This window comes from Chroicocephalus ridibundus, chromosome 5 (assembly GCF_963924245.1).
Source record: "Chroicocephalus ridibundus chromosome 5, bChrRid1.1, whole genome shotgun sequence".
In the NCBI taxonomy this organism is placed as follows: domain Eukaryota; kingdom Metazoa; phylum Chordata; class Aves; order Charadriiformes; family Laridae; genus Chroicocephalus; species Chroicocephalus ridibundus.
The window spans coordinates 41,662,229-41,679,704 of record NC_086288.1 but is presented as its reverse complement, the minus strand read 5'-3'; the positions used below and the strand labels follow the sequence as shown (position 1 = coordinate 41,679,704).

At 37.3% G+C, this 17,476-nt stretch overlaps 1 protein-coding gene across 2 annotated transcripts in view; it reads right to left on the bottom strand.

Moving 5' to 3' along the window:
* The window catches only part of CLCN3 (chloride voltage-gated channel 3), a 72,735-nt gene that overhangs the window by 49,535 nt on the left and 5,724 nt on the right, over window positions 1-17,476 (bottom strand). For both annotated transcript variants that reach the window (XM_063336308.1, XM_063336310.1), the window contains exon 2: window positions 7,687-7,862. In XM_063336308.1, coding sequence (XP_063192378.1) covers window positions 7,687-7,846 — 160 coding nt within the window. In that variant the 5' untranslated portion in view covers window positions 7,847-7,862. The remainder of the gene's footprint in view (window positions 1-7,686; window positions 7,863-17,476) is intronic.

The following is a 17,476-nucleotide window of genomic DNA, read 5'->3' as shown; positions in this document are numbered from 1 at the left end:
CGTAAGCATTTATGCTGTACAAGGATGAATGACAAGGAAGTCCATGTGTCAGTTCGTGCTAACACATAGGCCAGAGTTAGCCTAGGCAAGACTCTGGCAGTTATAGCTGTTCTCAGCAGTACTTATACCTGCGTTTAGGTTCAAATAAAGAAAAGAAGGTGGTTCTTGACATAAAATGTAGCTAAACTGTTAGAGCTTGCCAAAGGATGGTATGGGTGCTAAAGAATTGCTTCAGGAAAAAGTCAGTGGAAGAAAAATCCAGTGATAAGGACTAAAACTGCCGTACAAGTACTCAGATGAACTATCACTTACCCACCCCGTTCTTACTCTTCCTTAAACACTGACTTTTGACCCCTGTCAGGATGCTGAGCAAGGTGGATTTGTGGTTTGACGCAGTACAGCTGTTCCTGTGTTTCAGGGACGTCACGATTAACGTCTTCTAGAATAAAACTTCTGTCTAATCCAAGCAGATTAAAAGCTTTCACTTTAAAATGTATTTATTAGCTGGTATGCAAGAATATTCTCAAAGGTAGAAAGCAGGAGTGCAGCCTGACATCAATTTGGTTAAAATCATATCTGCCTCCTTTGGCTGAATTGAGAGAACAAATCAAAGGTAAAATTAATAAATGAAATATTATTAAAGCTGTAGTGAAAGTTGTTTATTTAGTACTAAAGACTTCACAGTCATATTAGACTTAATTATTTTATTGTATGCTTCAGACTCTTCTTTCTACATACCTACGTATATGCCATCACATTTCCTCTGCTTTCATTCCTTCATCTTACACTAGTGATACAGCGTGCCTGGAGAAGGACATACTTATGGTAACGCTACACCAGGCTGTCAAGTCAGTAATAACAGCCTCAGCAGCAGCTGGTAACAAAGCCAGGGTGCTTTAAGCACGTCAGCAGAGCTGCAGAAGGAAACCAACAAGATTATATAATATCAGAAAGATGGAAAGAACGAATTACTAGTATTATGATTCATCATCTTCCAGAGTATCAGTCTGGAAATGCATATGCTTGTGTGTTTTGGAAGATGAAACCCAATTTTCTAAATACAACTTTGGCAGGAAAGATTGGTGAGACCATTCGAGGACTGTTGGTAAGGTTAAGTTCTAAAACCAACACAATTCTCATATCCTATAAACAAGTCTTCAAAGAACTGACCATGGCATTTGTAAGAAATTGAAACGGTCAGTATTTGTTTTTAAACATTTAAGAGAACAAGACACTAATTGGTTACTGGAACTCTACATACACACTGCCATAATTACTGTCTCTCAGAAAGTCTAATGGCACACCAATCCAGACTAACACTGTACCACCACTACAGGCAAAATTTTCACTTTGCACAATAATTATGTTAAAAAAATAGATCAGAGTTCAGGAAAATCACTATCACAATATACAGGTAAGATGCAAAAGACATTTCAAAGACATGCAACTTACGCATTCAATAGTGATATCCAATAATTAAGATAAAACATTTTTTCCTTTAATCTAAGAATCTTCCAGTCAATTTTTTTTGTTTTCTGACAGGAATTTTGAAATCCTTGAAGGAAGAACTTTGTTAATTAGCCCAGATGTCCATGTAAACATAGTGTGTAACAATCTGTGTCCCAGATAGATGGACAAAAAATTAGCTTCACGCATTGATAATAAAAAAAGTAAAAGAAAACATGGTTCTGTATTGTCAGATATCCTGTGTTCAGCTGCGTTAGTAGTATGGAGCACAGGCAAGATGTCTGCAGCTCTAGCCACAATCCAAGAGAAAAAAGGTAAATGATAACCAGTTACTGGCAATTTAGCTGTTTAAAAGAAACTAGCTGTGTCTCATGCTTGCCCTCGTGATCAAAGCAAGTCACGTTATTGCATGCTTCAATTTGTACGGCATCATTTGAGAGCAAATATACTCCTTAAGAAGAACAATGAGCCCTTTAATGCAAATATTGCTAACTTGGAAGATAGGCTGTATGTAACTTAGGAAAGAGATATGTCAAACTGTCATAATGACTGTTCAGTCAAGTCAGTTTTATAGCACATAGATAGAAAACACAAACAATGCCAACGATGCAAAATTACTTTGAAGATCCTTCTTCATATCAGCTGTGGACAGGACAAATCTGTTAATGAAATTTCCACACATAAAGAATATAACAGGAACTTAAGCTCTTTATGCAGGAAATAAGTTCTTTTCTTTGTATTCTTTCTTTTCTTTATAAACTGTGGTAACTAAAATTGAAACAAGCATACATGTGAAAGGGCATTCATGTGTTGTTGGGAAAGGTAACTGTCTAGATCTTGCTTGAACAATTAGCCTCTGATGTGGTATGAATTTCTTGATTGTATAGAACCACCTGCACTTGCTGAAAATTACATTCTGTTCCTCAAATAATGCCATATTATTAGTTCTCTACATCATTTTTTAATGTCGGTATTTAGGGTGTTGAAAATGGAGTGTTTTGGTCTCTCACTTTAGGCAAAGGACTCCAATTCATGGGTAAGGGCAGAGAGCTGCAGTGTTTGCACCATGACCTGTTGGCATATTCTTTTTTTTTCAGTGGCGCTGCTATCACTGCAAGGAGATAGTAGCGGCTGTAGCATCAGCTTTTGAATTGCCAGTTTACAGGTTGTCATATTAAGGTTAACTATTGCCAATTTTATGCTAACACCATATGCCAGACTGTAAACTGTCTCCACACTGAAGTCACAATATAAGCAACTAAGCTCCTTCACAACTGAAGCAGGAATCTGAAAAGAACACCAAGCTCATTCAGGACTCAGACTCCCACAGACAGATCAAAGTACCTTGAGATGTAAACATCAGTGAGATCATTTGTTTGCAAACCATTTTTACTGCAAATAAGATTTAATCATCTGATTTCAGTCAGTGCCTTGAAAAATCTGTAGTCTGACAACGTTACAAAAATCCAACTCCTGCTGAGCTTGCCCTACACTTAAATAAAAAAAAAAGTGAAAAATTATGCAGTTAGCTTATATAAATGTCCCTCAATTCTGTAAAATTACATAATATTACATACTTCATGTAAATACAGTAAAATTATGAGACCTCTCAGTTTTACCTTGCTACTTGGCCAACCCTGAGTCATAAAAGGAAAAAGTCTGAACTTTTGAAGAGACTTGTTACACTCTTTAAGCCCAGCCAGTAGCCAAGAATTGTGTTTCTCAAACTTTAGAGACAGGCAAGGCAAGCCAATGCCGAGAGAAAAAGAATGGATTAGACATTTCATCTTCTCATTCACATTCCGCCAGTTAAAATATTAATCTGATAATATATTTCAATTCTGGAGATTTGACTTCTGTTTAGAAAGAATTCTTTTTTTCCCCTCTTAAAGTGATAGGAAACAAGGAACTATCCCAGCGCAACAATTTTTAAAAAACTAAATAGTATAGATCTCCTCCTATACAATTTAAACCAGTAAGTATTAGCTCATACGACTTAACTATTAAAGAACGGATAGCTTCTGGATGGTAAGTATAACGTGATTAAATTGACGTAACAAGAAGCAGGGCAAACAGTCTAAAAATAAAACATAGATAAGTCATGATGAAAATGATCTCCACAGATTGCATACACGAAAGTACATTGCACATACAAGCACTGGTAAGACATCCTCCCTACAAAGGGGCAGATACTTCTGTTATCAGTATAATGTCATCATACTTCTTATTAGATGGCAGTTCAACAAGGAAAAACACTAATTTCAGTACTACAAAGAGATTAATTTTGATAAGGTACAAAAGCAAGTTTTGACCAAAGCTGACAGGCAGTATTCCTTCTAGGCAGGGCTTTTGGTGCAAGCCACCCAAGCCTCCACATGCACAGCAATTTAATTATTTACCATGTTAAAACACACCACACTCCAAGAATTTACAGTTTCATGATACGTACTTGTTCTCCATAATGCTGCAACTAAAAGTCTGAAATTTATGCAATGGAAACAGCGACTGGAGAACATAAAAGACGCATGATATACTCTAATAATAATTATCATATAAATACTACACATATATATTTATATATGTATTTCATATATAATACTACATATTCACAGTTTCTGTATTCTTCTCAGATGACACAGTGAAGGACAGGTAACATAAATGCTTTCAGATGTCGTTAAGAGAAACAAGATTATTGTACAGCATTGTTTTTAACATAATGGTGAATCCCCCATATGGAACTACACAAAAACATTCAAATTGCAAATCAGAGGTGACACTAAAAAGGCAAATCTCTTTCAACTAAATATTAAAGATACCTAAAAGTTTAGGTGATAAGACTTTCTGAAGATGGGTTCTAGTTAGCATTCACTTGTGTAGTCTCATAAAATATAAAAAATTTTCCCACATAAGACAAGTAGCATATATCATTAGTATTCTTTCCCAACACCATCTAATTTCCATACGCTTTCAACAGAAGGCATATTCACCATTGAATAACAGCCTCAATGGCTTTGTAAGCCTCCGTTAAGTGCTTAAGTATGAGCGGTAACGTGAATGGCAGTACTGTGCAGGCTTTATAGAATTGCTGTCCTGACAGCCAAGGGACTTATCAAGCCTACTGAAATGAGCACACTTCTTCCATTGACTTAGTGCCCTCTAAACGAGGGGGAAAGACTACAATTGCTTTAGAAATTCCATATTGTTAGCTTTTTATCTGCATAATGTATGTGCAGTTTATGGTTCAATTTTCATTAGCCAAAAAAAAAAAAAAAAAAAAGATAATTTTCTGAATCCTTCATTTTCTATTCATTGCATGGTCTTGATTTTTTTAAATCTGTAATTCTGTATTTTATTACATAAACTGTAAAATTATGATGAACACACTATTGTCTATGTCAGCGTATCCAGACTGGATAAGTTCATGTCTGTGCTCATTTGTACTCCAAACTTACAGTCTGCAGCTACACAGCTTTCAATTTAACTACATTATTTCCGCAATCATTTTAGATACAGATACGTTATTGCCATTTTGTTCGTGTTGCTAAGAAACCAGGCTCATAAATCCTTCCAGTCCTACAGACTTAAAACGCAAACTATATGTTTAAACAGGGCTCCTGATTTTGGCAGGTTCACCAGCTAAAGCACAGGGCTAGACCTAATGCCTCTGCATTCATATCATGCTCTGGAGGGCCTGCAGTGTTGAGAAGCATGGGATCTGCCAGTTACCGGGATGGTCTTGCCCTTCCTCAAAAGGTGGGACAGATTCTGTACGGTGAATTGGTCTGTACTTAGACTCAACAGAACAAAAATACATTAAGAGACAGTTAAAGGATAAGAGTATTTAAATAATAATAACTAAAACAAATCAAGAAAACGAACAGTTGATGCTAGAGGACTACAAAAAGGGCAAGTGCAGTCCAGCAAGAAAGTGCTCGCTTGGTCTTCTCAATGAGATTTGCTGAATTAAAAACACACAAGAAAAACCACCGTAGAAGTTTGGAGAGCTAAGGAATGGGAAATAATGATGTTCACCTCTTGCGTCTAAGTTTACTTAAAACTTTTTTGGAAGAATGTTCTTACCACCTTGAAAAGAAAATTTACACCACATTCTGATCTACTGTTAAGATATTTACTATGATTTACTGTACAAGAAAATATTTTCCATGTGTAGAGACACATAAATCACCGTTCACTTAAATAATATAATAGTGCTTATTACTATTGCTGCCTCTTACCGACTAACCAGAATTGTGGCAAGCAGATAGACCATTAGGAAAAAAATTTTACTCCAGGAAAGAAAATACATTAATATTTATGTTCTAATGCACATTCTAATACTTCAGCATTGCAATGACATAGGGGCTGCTGGCACGTGCAGTAATTAGCATTGCTTTTGACAGGGCACACAAAACAACCACTTCACTGTTTGGACTCAATTTACAGATCTAATTTTACAAGAAGTAAGGGACAGAACACTGGCTCAGAGACTATTTTACTGCAAACTTATTTCTCCTTAAAGGTTGAAGTGATGGAGAGGATTTATATAAACAATAATCAGAGTAGCTTCAGACTTTCAGTAAAGGTTGCAAATATTACGTTAGACAAGCAAGACACTCACTTTATTCAAAGTGACAGATATTCAGAAGAAAATATTACACATGGAAGCCAGTTCCTCACTTAATAATTTCCTAACTATCAAGTGCTTGACTTCATCATTCTGGTGTTCTCTAAGTAATTTGGCAGGAGTTTTTATGTAGATTGAAGGTGTCCTGGCTCTTAATACCTATATTGGTATACAAGTAAATTACTGCGCATTCAAGACATATCTAATTACACAGAGGGAATACAGATGAGAAGGATGCTTAAAATAATACATCACAACTATCTAGTACAATGCCAACATCCAATTGCTAGGTCTGGCAAAGGGTAAATGCATGAAGGAAGAGACTGCAGGGACAGAAGACAACTGAATGTTAATGGGGGAGAAAAGGATTACAAAAAAAGAAAACTCAAGAGGCCGAGTTTGATTTTAAACAAACTAAGAGGAAGTGACAAGAGCATATATTTAACCAAGTTTACTATCTTAAACAGAAATTACTTTCTTTCACTCCTTCTGTTCCCCTCTTTGACCATGCTGAGAGAATGTTAACGCTTTCACCCCATTAACTGCTTTGTTAATAAAAAAATATTTAAAAAAAAAAAAAAAAGAGAGAGGAAGAGCTTCCCAGTTCTTTCTTCTTTGTATCACTTCACTGCTCACGTGAAGTTTTCTTTGCAACTTTTCACCTAGTCAAAAGTTCAACTCATACAGTGTTTTTGCTTCCAACAACTCTACTTATAAGCTTTTTGCCTCTTCTTGTTGTGGTTTAACCCCAGCTGGCAACTGGAACCACATAGCTGTTTGCTTACACCACACACCCCTTTTCCCCCACAAGAAGGGTAGGAAGAAGAGGGAAAAAAAGGAGGGGAAAGGGAGAAAAAACCTTGTGGGTTGAGATAAAAACAGCTTAATAAAAACAATAACAGAAAAGGAAAAATACTGATAATAATGACATGGGTCACCCTCACCACCCAGTGAATCAGCCCTGTCCCAAGCAGCGCTCGTGGATTTCCACCCCCCGGCTAACCTCCGTTTATATACCGAGCATGATATCTATGGTATGGAATATTTCATCATCCATTCCATCATTCTGTCTATGCTTCTATGGGAACCTGAAAATAGTCCTTGAATAGTGTAAACATCACTTAGCAACAACTAAAACCAATAGGTATTACTGACACAGCAATCACTATACAGATCTGAAGCTGAATCAAGCAGAATAGATTTATCTCTAGAAGTAACAATTAAATGAGACTCTTAATTTCTGTCCTAAAGAAATACTGAAGACAGTGAGACTTCCAAAATCCTGCTGCAGGTAGCTGCAGCATGGACATCCTTCCCCTACTTGACAGTAGGTTTGTCATTTGCCAGAAGTAAATTAATTATCTGCCTGGTATCAGAAGTCATCCCATACAATGTAACTATTAGGGAAGCACAGAGAAAAACATTCAGCCACTTTCAGGTTTAAAGCATCCCTCTGAAGGACAGGTTAACTAAAGAGAAACATTAATTATTTATGAAAAAGGGTTGCTTTTGTTTATTAAAAAAACAAAGCAAAACAAAACCCCTCAAAAATACAACCCAGAGAAATTTTTCAGCTGAAATTAACATTAACTTACCAATTGAAGCATCGCCATCCAAGAGATTGTCATCTTCAGAGGTCTGAAAGTCCATAATTACACCTGCTCCATCTAAAAGCTCCTCATCGCTGCTTGCACTAGTTATGCTGTTGTAACTGTTTCGATAGTAGCCTCTATGAAACAGCTGCTCAGACTCCATTTAGCTGCTTTATAACCTATATAAAGAAAATTAGTTATTTTCTATTTGAATACGCAGAAAAGACTGAGAAGTTTATACAAATAAAACAAGTGCATTTCATGCTTTGGGGAAGAAATATTAAGGTCACAATACTACAAAACATAGCAGTAATACAGAACATTTTATATAGAGAAAAGTTTATACAAATCTTTCATGATTTTTAACTGGATGATGCTTCCTCATCCCCTTCCTTGGTCTCTCATTAGTTCAATGTTATCATGAAAGTATTTCACTTCCAGTACAGGTGGTTGGAATGTGCATGCCCCATGCGTACAAATGTGCACTGCACCATGGAGCTGGTGCAAAATCCAGCCAATGTTAAGGTTAAAAAAATCAGTTCCTTTAGTTGTACTATCTTGTACTATACTATGTCTGCTTGGAATGAAACGGATGGTAGGCTGAAGTTGTAGTCCCCTGAAGTACAACCATCCACATTCTTTTGCACTGAAGAGCAAAAACATAAAAGTGGAAAACAGGTCAAAATCTTCGTGTCCACATATAGCTTTCAAAACTCTTACCTATATGCCTTTTGTTTGGTTGTTGCTCTGTTTTTAAACACAAGGAGGTGTCAGCAACACATGTTTTTGCACGTTCGGTATAACACTAACACATTAGGTTTCACAGACTCAGGTTGAGTCCTCCTTTGCCTTGTAGAGTTAAATCCACAGAAATAACTTCATCATTGGGGTGGGAGGGAGGGCAAGATGTGATCACATCTTGATTCCATGCTCTTCTTTATCCAAAAAAAGTCTTGTGTTTGTCATTTCTCAAAGATCATCACTCCTTATTAACGTACAACAGCCCAACATACGTTTTTTCAGTAATAAGAAACGTCTCATTCCCTCCAAGCAAAGAAGATGCCCCCGTCAATCCGCCTCCAAATCTCTTCCTTACACCCTTTTTCCTCTGCTTATGTGCAAATTCTGTAACCATCCACTGTAATTGCTACAAAGCTGTATGTGCTGTAAACATCCAGCCAGCTGGCAGCAATAAAAACCGATAACTGGACTTCCAATTCCGATCCTTCTCCTCTACCCAGCTGTTGAGCCTTGAGAAGCACAGCCAGACTGGTTGGCCAATATCAAGAATTACTAGTGGAAGTCAGACAGACAGCTTTCTCATGTTGGCAAATGGCTTAGCCTTCTAAGTAAGTTACCTAGAAGGAGTGAAAACCAAAACAAGGTTTGCTGGGTAGCTGCAGGTGGAACTCTCAGCACTGTGCAGCTGGGTGATAACACAAGATAAAATTCTGTGCAGATAGATATGAATCACATCACGTGGGGGGGTGTTGCAGAACCCATCCCAACTTACCTTATAAAGCAATGGGCTCTGACTCAACTACTACCATTCCCAAATGTAATAATAAAGTTACAAGAAAGAGCTCAGCATGCACTAGCAGTTCCCAAATTAATCTGATAGAAGAATTATCAGTTGAGAGAACTTCATTAAACCCCTGTATAAATCCACAGCTTGTCCACACCTTAAATGCTTTACATAGTGCCTAAAGTTCAAAATTATTATAGAAGAGCTGAAATAGGTTACAAAAGGGCACTATAACGATGGAGTACAAAACAGCTTTCCTTCTACAGGGCAACAAAATCGATCAGGACTCTTCAGTCTGGAAAAGATGTAATGTAGAAGATGACACAACAGATGTCAGCAAAATCACAAGCGGCATCAAGAAAGTGAAGAGCATCCGCTGTTTTCCAGTAGCCCCTACATGTCATAATGAAAGAAGTGACATGACAAGCAGAGAAAAAAGGGCTGATTCTTCACATAGGATGTAGGGAAGTGGTGGAATTCTTTGCCACTTTGCAGAAATATGCAATGGTTCATAAAGCAGCCTGGCAAATTCACAGAAGAAAAAAAATAACAAAACATCAAAAGCTACTAAAGACGACACCTCTGATGGAAATGCTGAAGGCTAGGAGAGCCTTCTGGAGACGTGCATATGCTATTCTGTTCTTATACTCTTCCCTAGAGATCTGCTATTGGGCAAGACAGATCCCTTTGGCTTTACTTATTCCCTTTTCCTTAAGAAATTATTTATAATATTTACAATTTAAAATGTACTCTCTCTTCTAATAAATTTCTTCCACTCATCTTTTAGTGAAAATTATTCTTGATCTCTACCATTTTACAGCCACTAAGAAAAGCTTCTTAACGGACAGCCAAAAAAATTTCATACTGCTATATTATGAAGCATATCCTATTTGAAAATACAGTTGCTTATATCTGGAAACAATGGAAGCATCTCCATTTTCCCCTAAATAGCTCAGATCACAATTTATAATTTATTCAGAAGCTATATTTGAAACTGTTCAACAGATATTAACTTTTCCCACACAGTAATTTTTGGCATTCCCAATAATACAGTACCCATACAAAAAGCATGCCCAAAAAGAAGTCAGATCACAAATAGACTTAACTATTTAATTATTATGCTCACAGAAACTCCTGTTAGTATCACTCTGCCAGTACAATCATAAATGGATGCCACGCCGCACAGCTGAAATGAGACATTGGGACTTCCTAGAAGTGTTTCCACTCACTGCATCATTTGTCACCTTCCTCCACCTGCTCCATGCACCAAAAACTATATTCTAAACTCTTGTCTACCAACTGGCCTCCTACTTGAATGAAATCTTTGTTACTTTTACATTTACCTGATTTTTCCTACATTCTGATGAGGTCTGCAAGGAGACAGAAAACTCTCCTGCCTTGTCCATAAAAGTAACATTAAAAGATGAAAAGCACAAGACACAAACCCCTCCCTGTAGCACACTCTGAGTTTTAGTCTATTGTGTTCTCTTCCTGTTGCATATCTGACCTTTTTTAATAGTTAATTTTTTTTCACTTAAAGTAGTAATCTTTATTACAAAGGAGAAAACAATTAGCAAGCAAGAGAAAGACCTCCGTTCAGTTAGCAATCACAAAGACTTGTTTGTAAATGTATCAAAACAACAGAGAGGTAGCAAATCTAGACCCCAAAAGCACTACCAATTCTGTGTAAAACCCAGGTCTCCAAACTCAAAATTCAAACTGCTCCAAGAAGCCCTAAATATCTTTCTGTTAGTGTGCAAGTGAGAGCATCTCTCTTGTAAACCACAGGCAGAAACACAACTAGCAAAAGCAATTACTTGAACTCAGAAGGAATTGGTTCTATAGCACTACCAGAAGCAGACTAAGGAGGCATGAGTAGTGAATTCTGTTATTAACACTTTGTTGTCATGTTTGATGCATACTGAAGGCACAGCTAAAGCCTGCTCAGTATTTTAGTTATTGTACTAAGTTTGGAAGCCACATAGAGATTTTTCATCTAATAAAGACATTTTCCTGTAAGAGCCTCAGCAGAAATATTTATTACAGCATAAAGGTGGAACGTTGTAAATGTGTCTTTTTAAAAAAAAAAAAAAGAAAAAGATAATTTTCTTTAGATTAAATTCCACAGCTTCAGTTAATCTTATAACAAACCTGCCACTCAGAATAAGAGAAATAACTCTCCCTTTGGATGTCTTTTTAATCACTTCAGAGAAATGTCAGAGTAGTGGATTACAGATATTAAGTCTTTCAATAATTAAGAAAATGCTTTCAGTCTGGTCTACAATGGAAAGGAAAGTTTCATCAATCAGTCAGTAACCAACAAACAAAACCAACAGACTCTCCAGAGCCAGACCAAGTGTACTGCGAAGACTCCCTGCATCATCTCTGCACAAACGTGATTCCACATGCCAACTCCTCTGGCACACACATGCCTACAGTTACACGATAAGCATGATGCTACAGGCCTTCTCTTCTTGTTTTGAAAACTGCATGTCCCCTACTGCAGAAGTACTGCTTTTGGCAGAACTCTCCAACAATCAAGCAAAAGCCATAACACTAAAATGATTCATTCTGAGGACCCTAACCAAGATTCTTAAGAACTGTATGTTAATTCTCCATGTCCCCAGAGAGTCAGCTACCCTGGCTGCTTTCATATCTGACACTGTGCTAGATACGGCTGTGTAGCAGCAATGCAGGAAACTACAATAAGCTTCACACTTCTTGAGAGCATATCAGTCACTAATTTGTCCACCACTACCTGCAATTAATGGGGGGGGGGGGGGGAGACAACGGATGGACGACACGACACACGACACAACAGCTTAGGTCAACATATAGCAAATTTCCTTGTGTGCCTGTAAGAAAAGGGTTTGCTTAACAAATTAGGATACAAAGTTCGGGATGCACTATCTTGAGCCATGTTAAACATTTAAGACAACTTAAAAGTGTATGCTCATATGACCTTAAAATACCGCTAGCAGGTAAGAGATCTGCCTCGTTTCATTGAAGGAAATACAGTGATGTGGACCCAGAGAGCAGACTCCTCCTCTGAAACAGATTCTTGGGAACAGCAGTAATAAAGAAAAGGAAGAGCCAGAAAATGTTTTCCTATGGTTACAACAGCCAGAAGAGAACCAGTGTTGTGCCTAACCCAGTGTGGTGCAGATTATCTTTGTGGATACTGGAAGAGTGCATTCATACAAGAGAGCCTGCACAAATGCTCATGGAATTGTGAAGAGAGAACTAACCAGCCAACTTGCCATTTTATAATGTCAGATAACCTTCCAGAGATTCCCTGCCCTACCCAAATAGGCACTAAAACACAAGTGGGGAAAGATGGAAGTTACTTGAGACGAATTGCTAATGGGGAAAAACACTGCTGGCTGAATGTTAGCCAAACCCATTATCCTGAAAAAGCAAACAAAAATCCTACACGAGATTCCCAACAACCACTAGTCACAGTAAATATTTAAGTAATAAACCTTTTATTTTCCAACCTAGACTACTGGAAAAATCCAAGAGACATTACAAAGGATTAATGAGAGGCATCATCATTTTGATCCAGAGCCCAGTCCAGATACCTCAGAAAGCAGGCTCAAAAATGCTTCAGATTATCTTTGGAAAAAAAAAAACCAAACACAAAACAACCAACAAAAAACCCAGAAATAGTGAAGTAATGCGCTGTAAGAACAAAAAAAGAAAATCTAAGCGATATTCAGGGAGCTGTTGAAACAAGGAAGGAATTTGACTCAACTCACATACCCAAGTCTTCTATAAAGCAAAAAAGGTGCAACTAACCCGTCATGCTTCCATTACTAAGGTATTTCCAGGATGTTCTGACCCATCAAAATTCTTTTAAAAAGCAGGTTAACAGAGAAGCCTCTGGCACTAAAAAAATTAAACAACAACAACCAAAAAAACCCACACCAGCAAAAAACCCAAATAAAACCAAAGAACAGGCAGCTAAAGCAGGATGTCTTACCTGTTATGACTAGGGAGAGGGAAAAAAGTAATAAACATAGAAGTAGATCAAAGTGTGAGAGATTAATTAAATACAGTGCAGGCAGGAACTACATCGGTAAAGGAGAATAGCACAAAACCAATTACATTGATACTAGAAAAAGCATATAAGGCTGTTGCAGTTTTCTGCACATTTACTACCTCAGGCACTTTTCTGCTCTCAAACACTAGGCATCCTGCTTATCCTTCAAGCTCTACAAATAAAAGGTCAAGCAGAGAAACGAGTCAGCTGAGGGAACCACTTCCAGTGCAAAGAAGTGTCTCTGGAGAAGACAAAGTAGGATAGTAAGAAGTCAGATACACAGGACATTTGTTGTCAGGCGATCTGAGTAATCTGTAAATCTCTATGTGCTCTGTTGTCCCATAAAAACATATAAAACCACTTTTCTGTATCTCAAAGGAGTGGCAGGAAACAAAGGCATCTTAAGTTTGTTATTTCCCTGGGAGGGGGGTGGAGTGAAAACTTAAGAGTACTCTTCCAGTTTGCAGGTTACATACCTGCTTTAAGTAGTTGAAAGGAAATAAAAAAAACCCAAACCAGAAAACTAACCAACAAAACCCCACAAACTTGTTAACAGAAGAGTTCTTTCCCAAACTAAGAATCTTAATTAACGCAAAAATCAGTGTAAAATTCAAATTTTCTGTTCAGTACTAACAACTAATGGCTAAAAGGCAGTCATTTGTCCCCTAACTCACAGAAACCTTCCTGCAAACCCTACACAAGGACTGCACCCAGTGAGAAATGCTATGGAGACATAAAACAAAACCAGAAGAAATTAATAATGCAATCTTTACACATAAGAGTGTGTTCTACAGTAGAGGAAATGCAGTAATAGCAATAGAAGAGTCATTAGCTGAAAATTTTTGAAAAGATTTTAGGATTTTAAAGGTTTTTATCACTTTCAACGTTCTTACCAGTTATTTGTTATAAAATAGTCAGGAATCCTATATGCATCATCTTATTAAAAAAAAAGTATACAACTGCTATACACTTTAAGAACTGGTAAATAATATGACAGACACATTCCCCACACCCGCACTTAAAATAAAATTTTAACACACATCCCATATATGGCAATATATTTCAGAACAACTGCGCAAAAGATGGACGCAGTCAAGAACAGCTTTGAATGCTTAATTCCAAACCTCCCATATTACGTTAATTTAAAATAGTGCAGTTCATCTTTTTAATTTTCTAAGTAAGCCCACCCTTCAGAAAGAAATTTTGGGCTCAGAAATGATAAGACTTTTACAACCGTTCTAAAACAAAAGCCATGTTGGGGCCACTCTTTCATCCTCAATCTCAAAATTACATTCCCATTTTCATAGAATCATACAATGATTAAGAGTTGGAAGGGACCTTAAACATCACCTAGTTCCAACCCCCCTGCCATGGGCAGGGACACCTCCCACTAGACCAGGCTGCTCAAAGCCCCATCCAGACTGACCTTGAACGCTTCCAGGGATGGGGCATCCACAGCTTCTCTGGGCAACCTGGTCCAGTGCCTCACCACCCTCACAGGAAAGAATTTCTTCCTAATATCTAATCTAAATCTACCCCCTTTCAGTTTAAAACCGTAACTCCTTGTCCTATCGCTACACTCCCTGATAAAGCGTCCCTCCCCATCTTTCCTGTAGGCCCCTTTAGGTACTGGAAGGCTGCTATAAGGTCTCCCTGGAGCCTTCTCTTCTCCAGGCTGAACAACCCCAACTCTCTCAGCCTGTCCTCATGGCAGTGGTGCTCCAGCCCTCTGATCATCTTCATGACCCTTCTCTGGACTCACTCCAACAGATCCATCTTCTTCTTACCTTGGAGACCCCAGAGCTGGATGCAGTACTCCAGGTGGGATCTCACCAGAGTGGTCCAGAGGAGAGGAATCATTTCCCCCTACCTGCTGGCTACACTTCTTTTGAATTTCTGTGATTTTCATCACAGACCCAGCATATCTAGCCTCCATTTATTTATTTTGCCTGTCATGTGAAGATAGTTAAGCAAGATGAGAACATCACTCATCTTCCAAACTTCAGCTTTGGAAGAGGGGTGAATGAATTCTGAGGAATTTCTCAATGTGATTTTTAGATCACTAGCAGACTATTTATTCATAAAAAGGCTCAAAAAAACTTACACTTCAAATAAAATACAGAAGGGAAGATGAGCAAAATAGCGGCTTTCCTGAACTTTCTCAAGTAAGGTTGGACCACAAAAATTCTTAAGGCTACTCGAGAACCCAAACTGTTAAAAATTAGGGAATGCATACGCTAACCTTACAAAAATAAATACACAAAAGATCACTCTCTGTAGCATCCAAAAAAACCCATCTGAAACCAACTTAACTGATCTCAGGTACAGGGCTGCTCCTATTGCAGTCATTTAGTGAGAAAAGATCTTGGTCAATTTTTAGGTCATATTTAGAAAAATAAAGTCACAAATGAGCACTGACAGTTAACTGAAGCTATTTGAGGTGGGTTTTTTAAAATAATCTATTTATGTATTTTATTCTCTTGGAATAGAAAATAAAAAGTCAGTTTCCAAAAAATACACATAGGTAAAGCTAAGTCTAGTTCCATTCACAGCTACTTACAAAATAAAATCAATGTTCATGGAGGAAAGAGACACGTACTCAAATATTCTTTAAACGAGAAAGTAAGCAAGGACAAGAACAGAAACACACAGACAAAACTACAGGAAAAGATAATACTTGTAAAGCACAAAGACAATCTTAGATTTAGAAATGTAACAAGAAAACAGTATTCGTATCTATTTTCTAGATTATACTGAACCTTACCACTCTTAGTTATAAAAGCTTAATATAACATAACAACAGCCTAAAAAGTTTTTTTTTTCATTTTTACGATACATACCAATACAGCATATCACCACTATATCCGATCTTCATAAAAACTGAATCAATAATAAATACTCATTTTTTATAGCACTTCTAAATCTTCTTAGCTTTAAAACAAAAGCCCAACCTAAAAACTGCCAGCCTAATTACAGGATGAATATTGAACTCATGCTTCCAGTCATATGATTCCAAACATTAAGGGCATTGACTTTAGTTTGTATAAAGTATTCAAAACGACTTCATCTCCACTCCCTAAAATGTCTTAACCAGTAAGGCTACAGCTACCCATAGTTGTGACAGCTGAAGACTTATACCACCTGGCAAGATGCTAGCCATTCACCAAATTACTAATGTGAATACTTTTTAATTGCTTTCAACCAAAACTGTCTGGATTAGCTGAAAATTCAGATTTAAACTTACTAAACTTTAAACTTACTTACATTTATTGATACATTAGAAAAAAACCTCTGCTATCAGAACTGAAGGGTGGTCTCCCACACAGGCACAGTAATAAGCAGCTACATGAGTGGTTAGGTCCTTAAGGGGTATTTCATTAACAATTTAAAAAGAAAGCTAAGAACATAATCCCTTAGCACGAATCTGAACTAAATATAAAAGCAAACACAAATCAAAAGCTTAAGCTTCACAAGCAAGTACTGATCCTTAGCCAATTCATGGTAAACAACTGTGTCTGTGGCTGCCACTCTGGAGCAAGCCTAAAATACATGTAAGATAAAGTATTAGTTTCTAAACTAATGGGTCAGTACTTATAGCTGCAAACATTCTGTCCAGAAAAGAAAAGACGGAGAGCCCCCTTAGCAAAACAATCTCTGGTGTTTCTTCTGTGACCGTATTCAGATGAGAGGAACACTGAAATTCATTAAGACATGAATGGTCATTTACCATGAAAGGTAAAACCCATACCCCTCATTTGAAGGGCTGGAACTATGACTTCAGGTTTTGTAGGTTTGTTATTTTTGTCTGTTGAGTCTTTGGCCACAATGCTCATTTTCTGCTTGATGAAAAGACACAGCAATAGCATGCAAACTTCTCTTTATAGTTTTTAAAGGATTTTGCTCCTTTTTAATGTGGACTTGGTTTGCAGTCATCTTAGGGTTACACAAATAACGGAGTAGAGCTTTTACACACCACCAGAATGACGAGAAGTCTTGTTATTCATACTGCTTTTCTTTATCTTTTCAGAGAAATGCACTGAACAGTCCTTAGCCACGTGAACAGATTCATAAGCTCAGGGTCACACCCGAGTTGGGTATCTTTCAGATAATTTAATTCAAGTTCAATACATTTGTATCTGAAAGATCTAAAAATACTCAAGGAATGAAAAAGAAACTTTAACATAAAGGAAATAAGAAAGCATCACAGAAAAGAGGCTCTGCAAGCC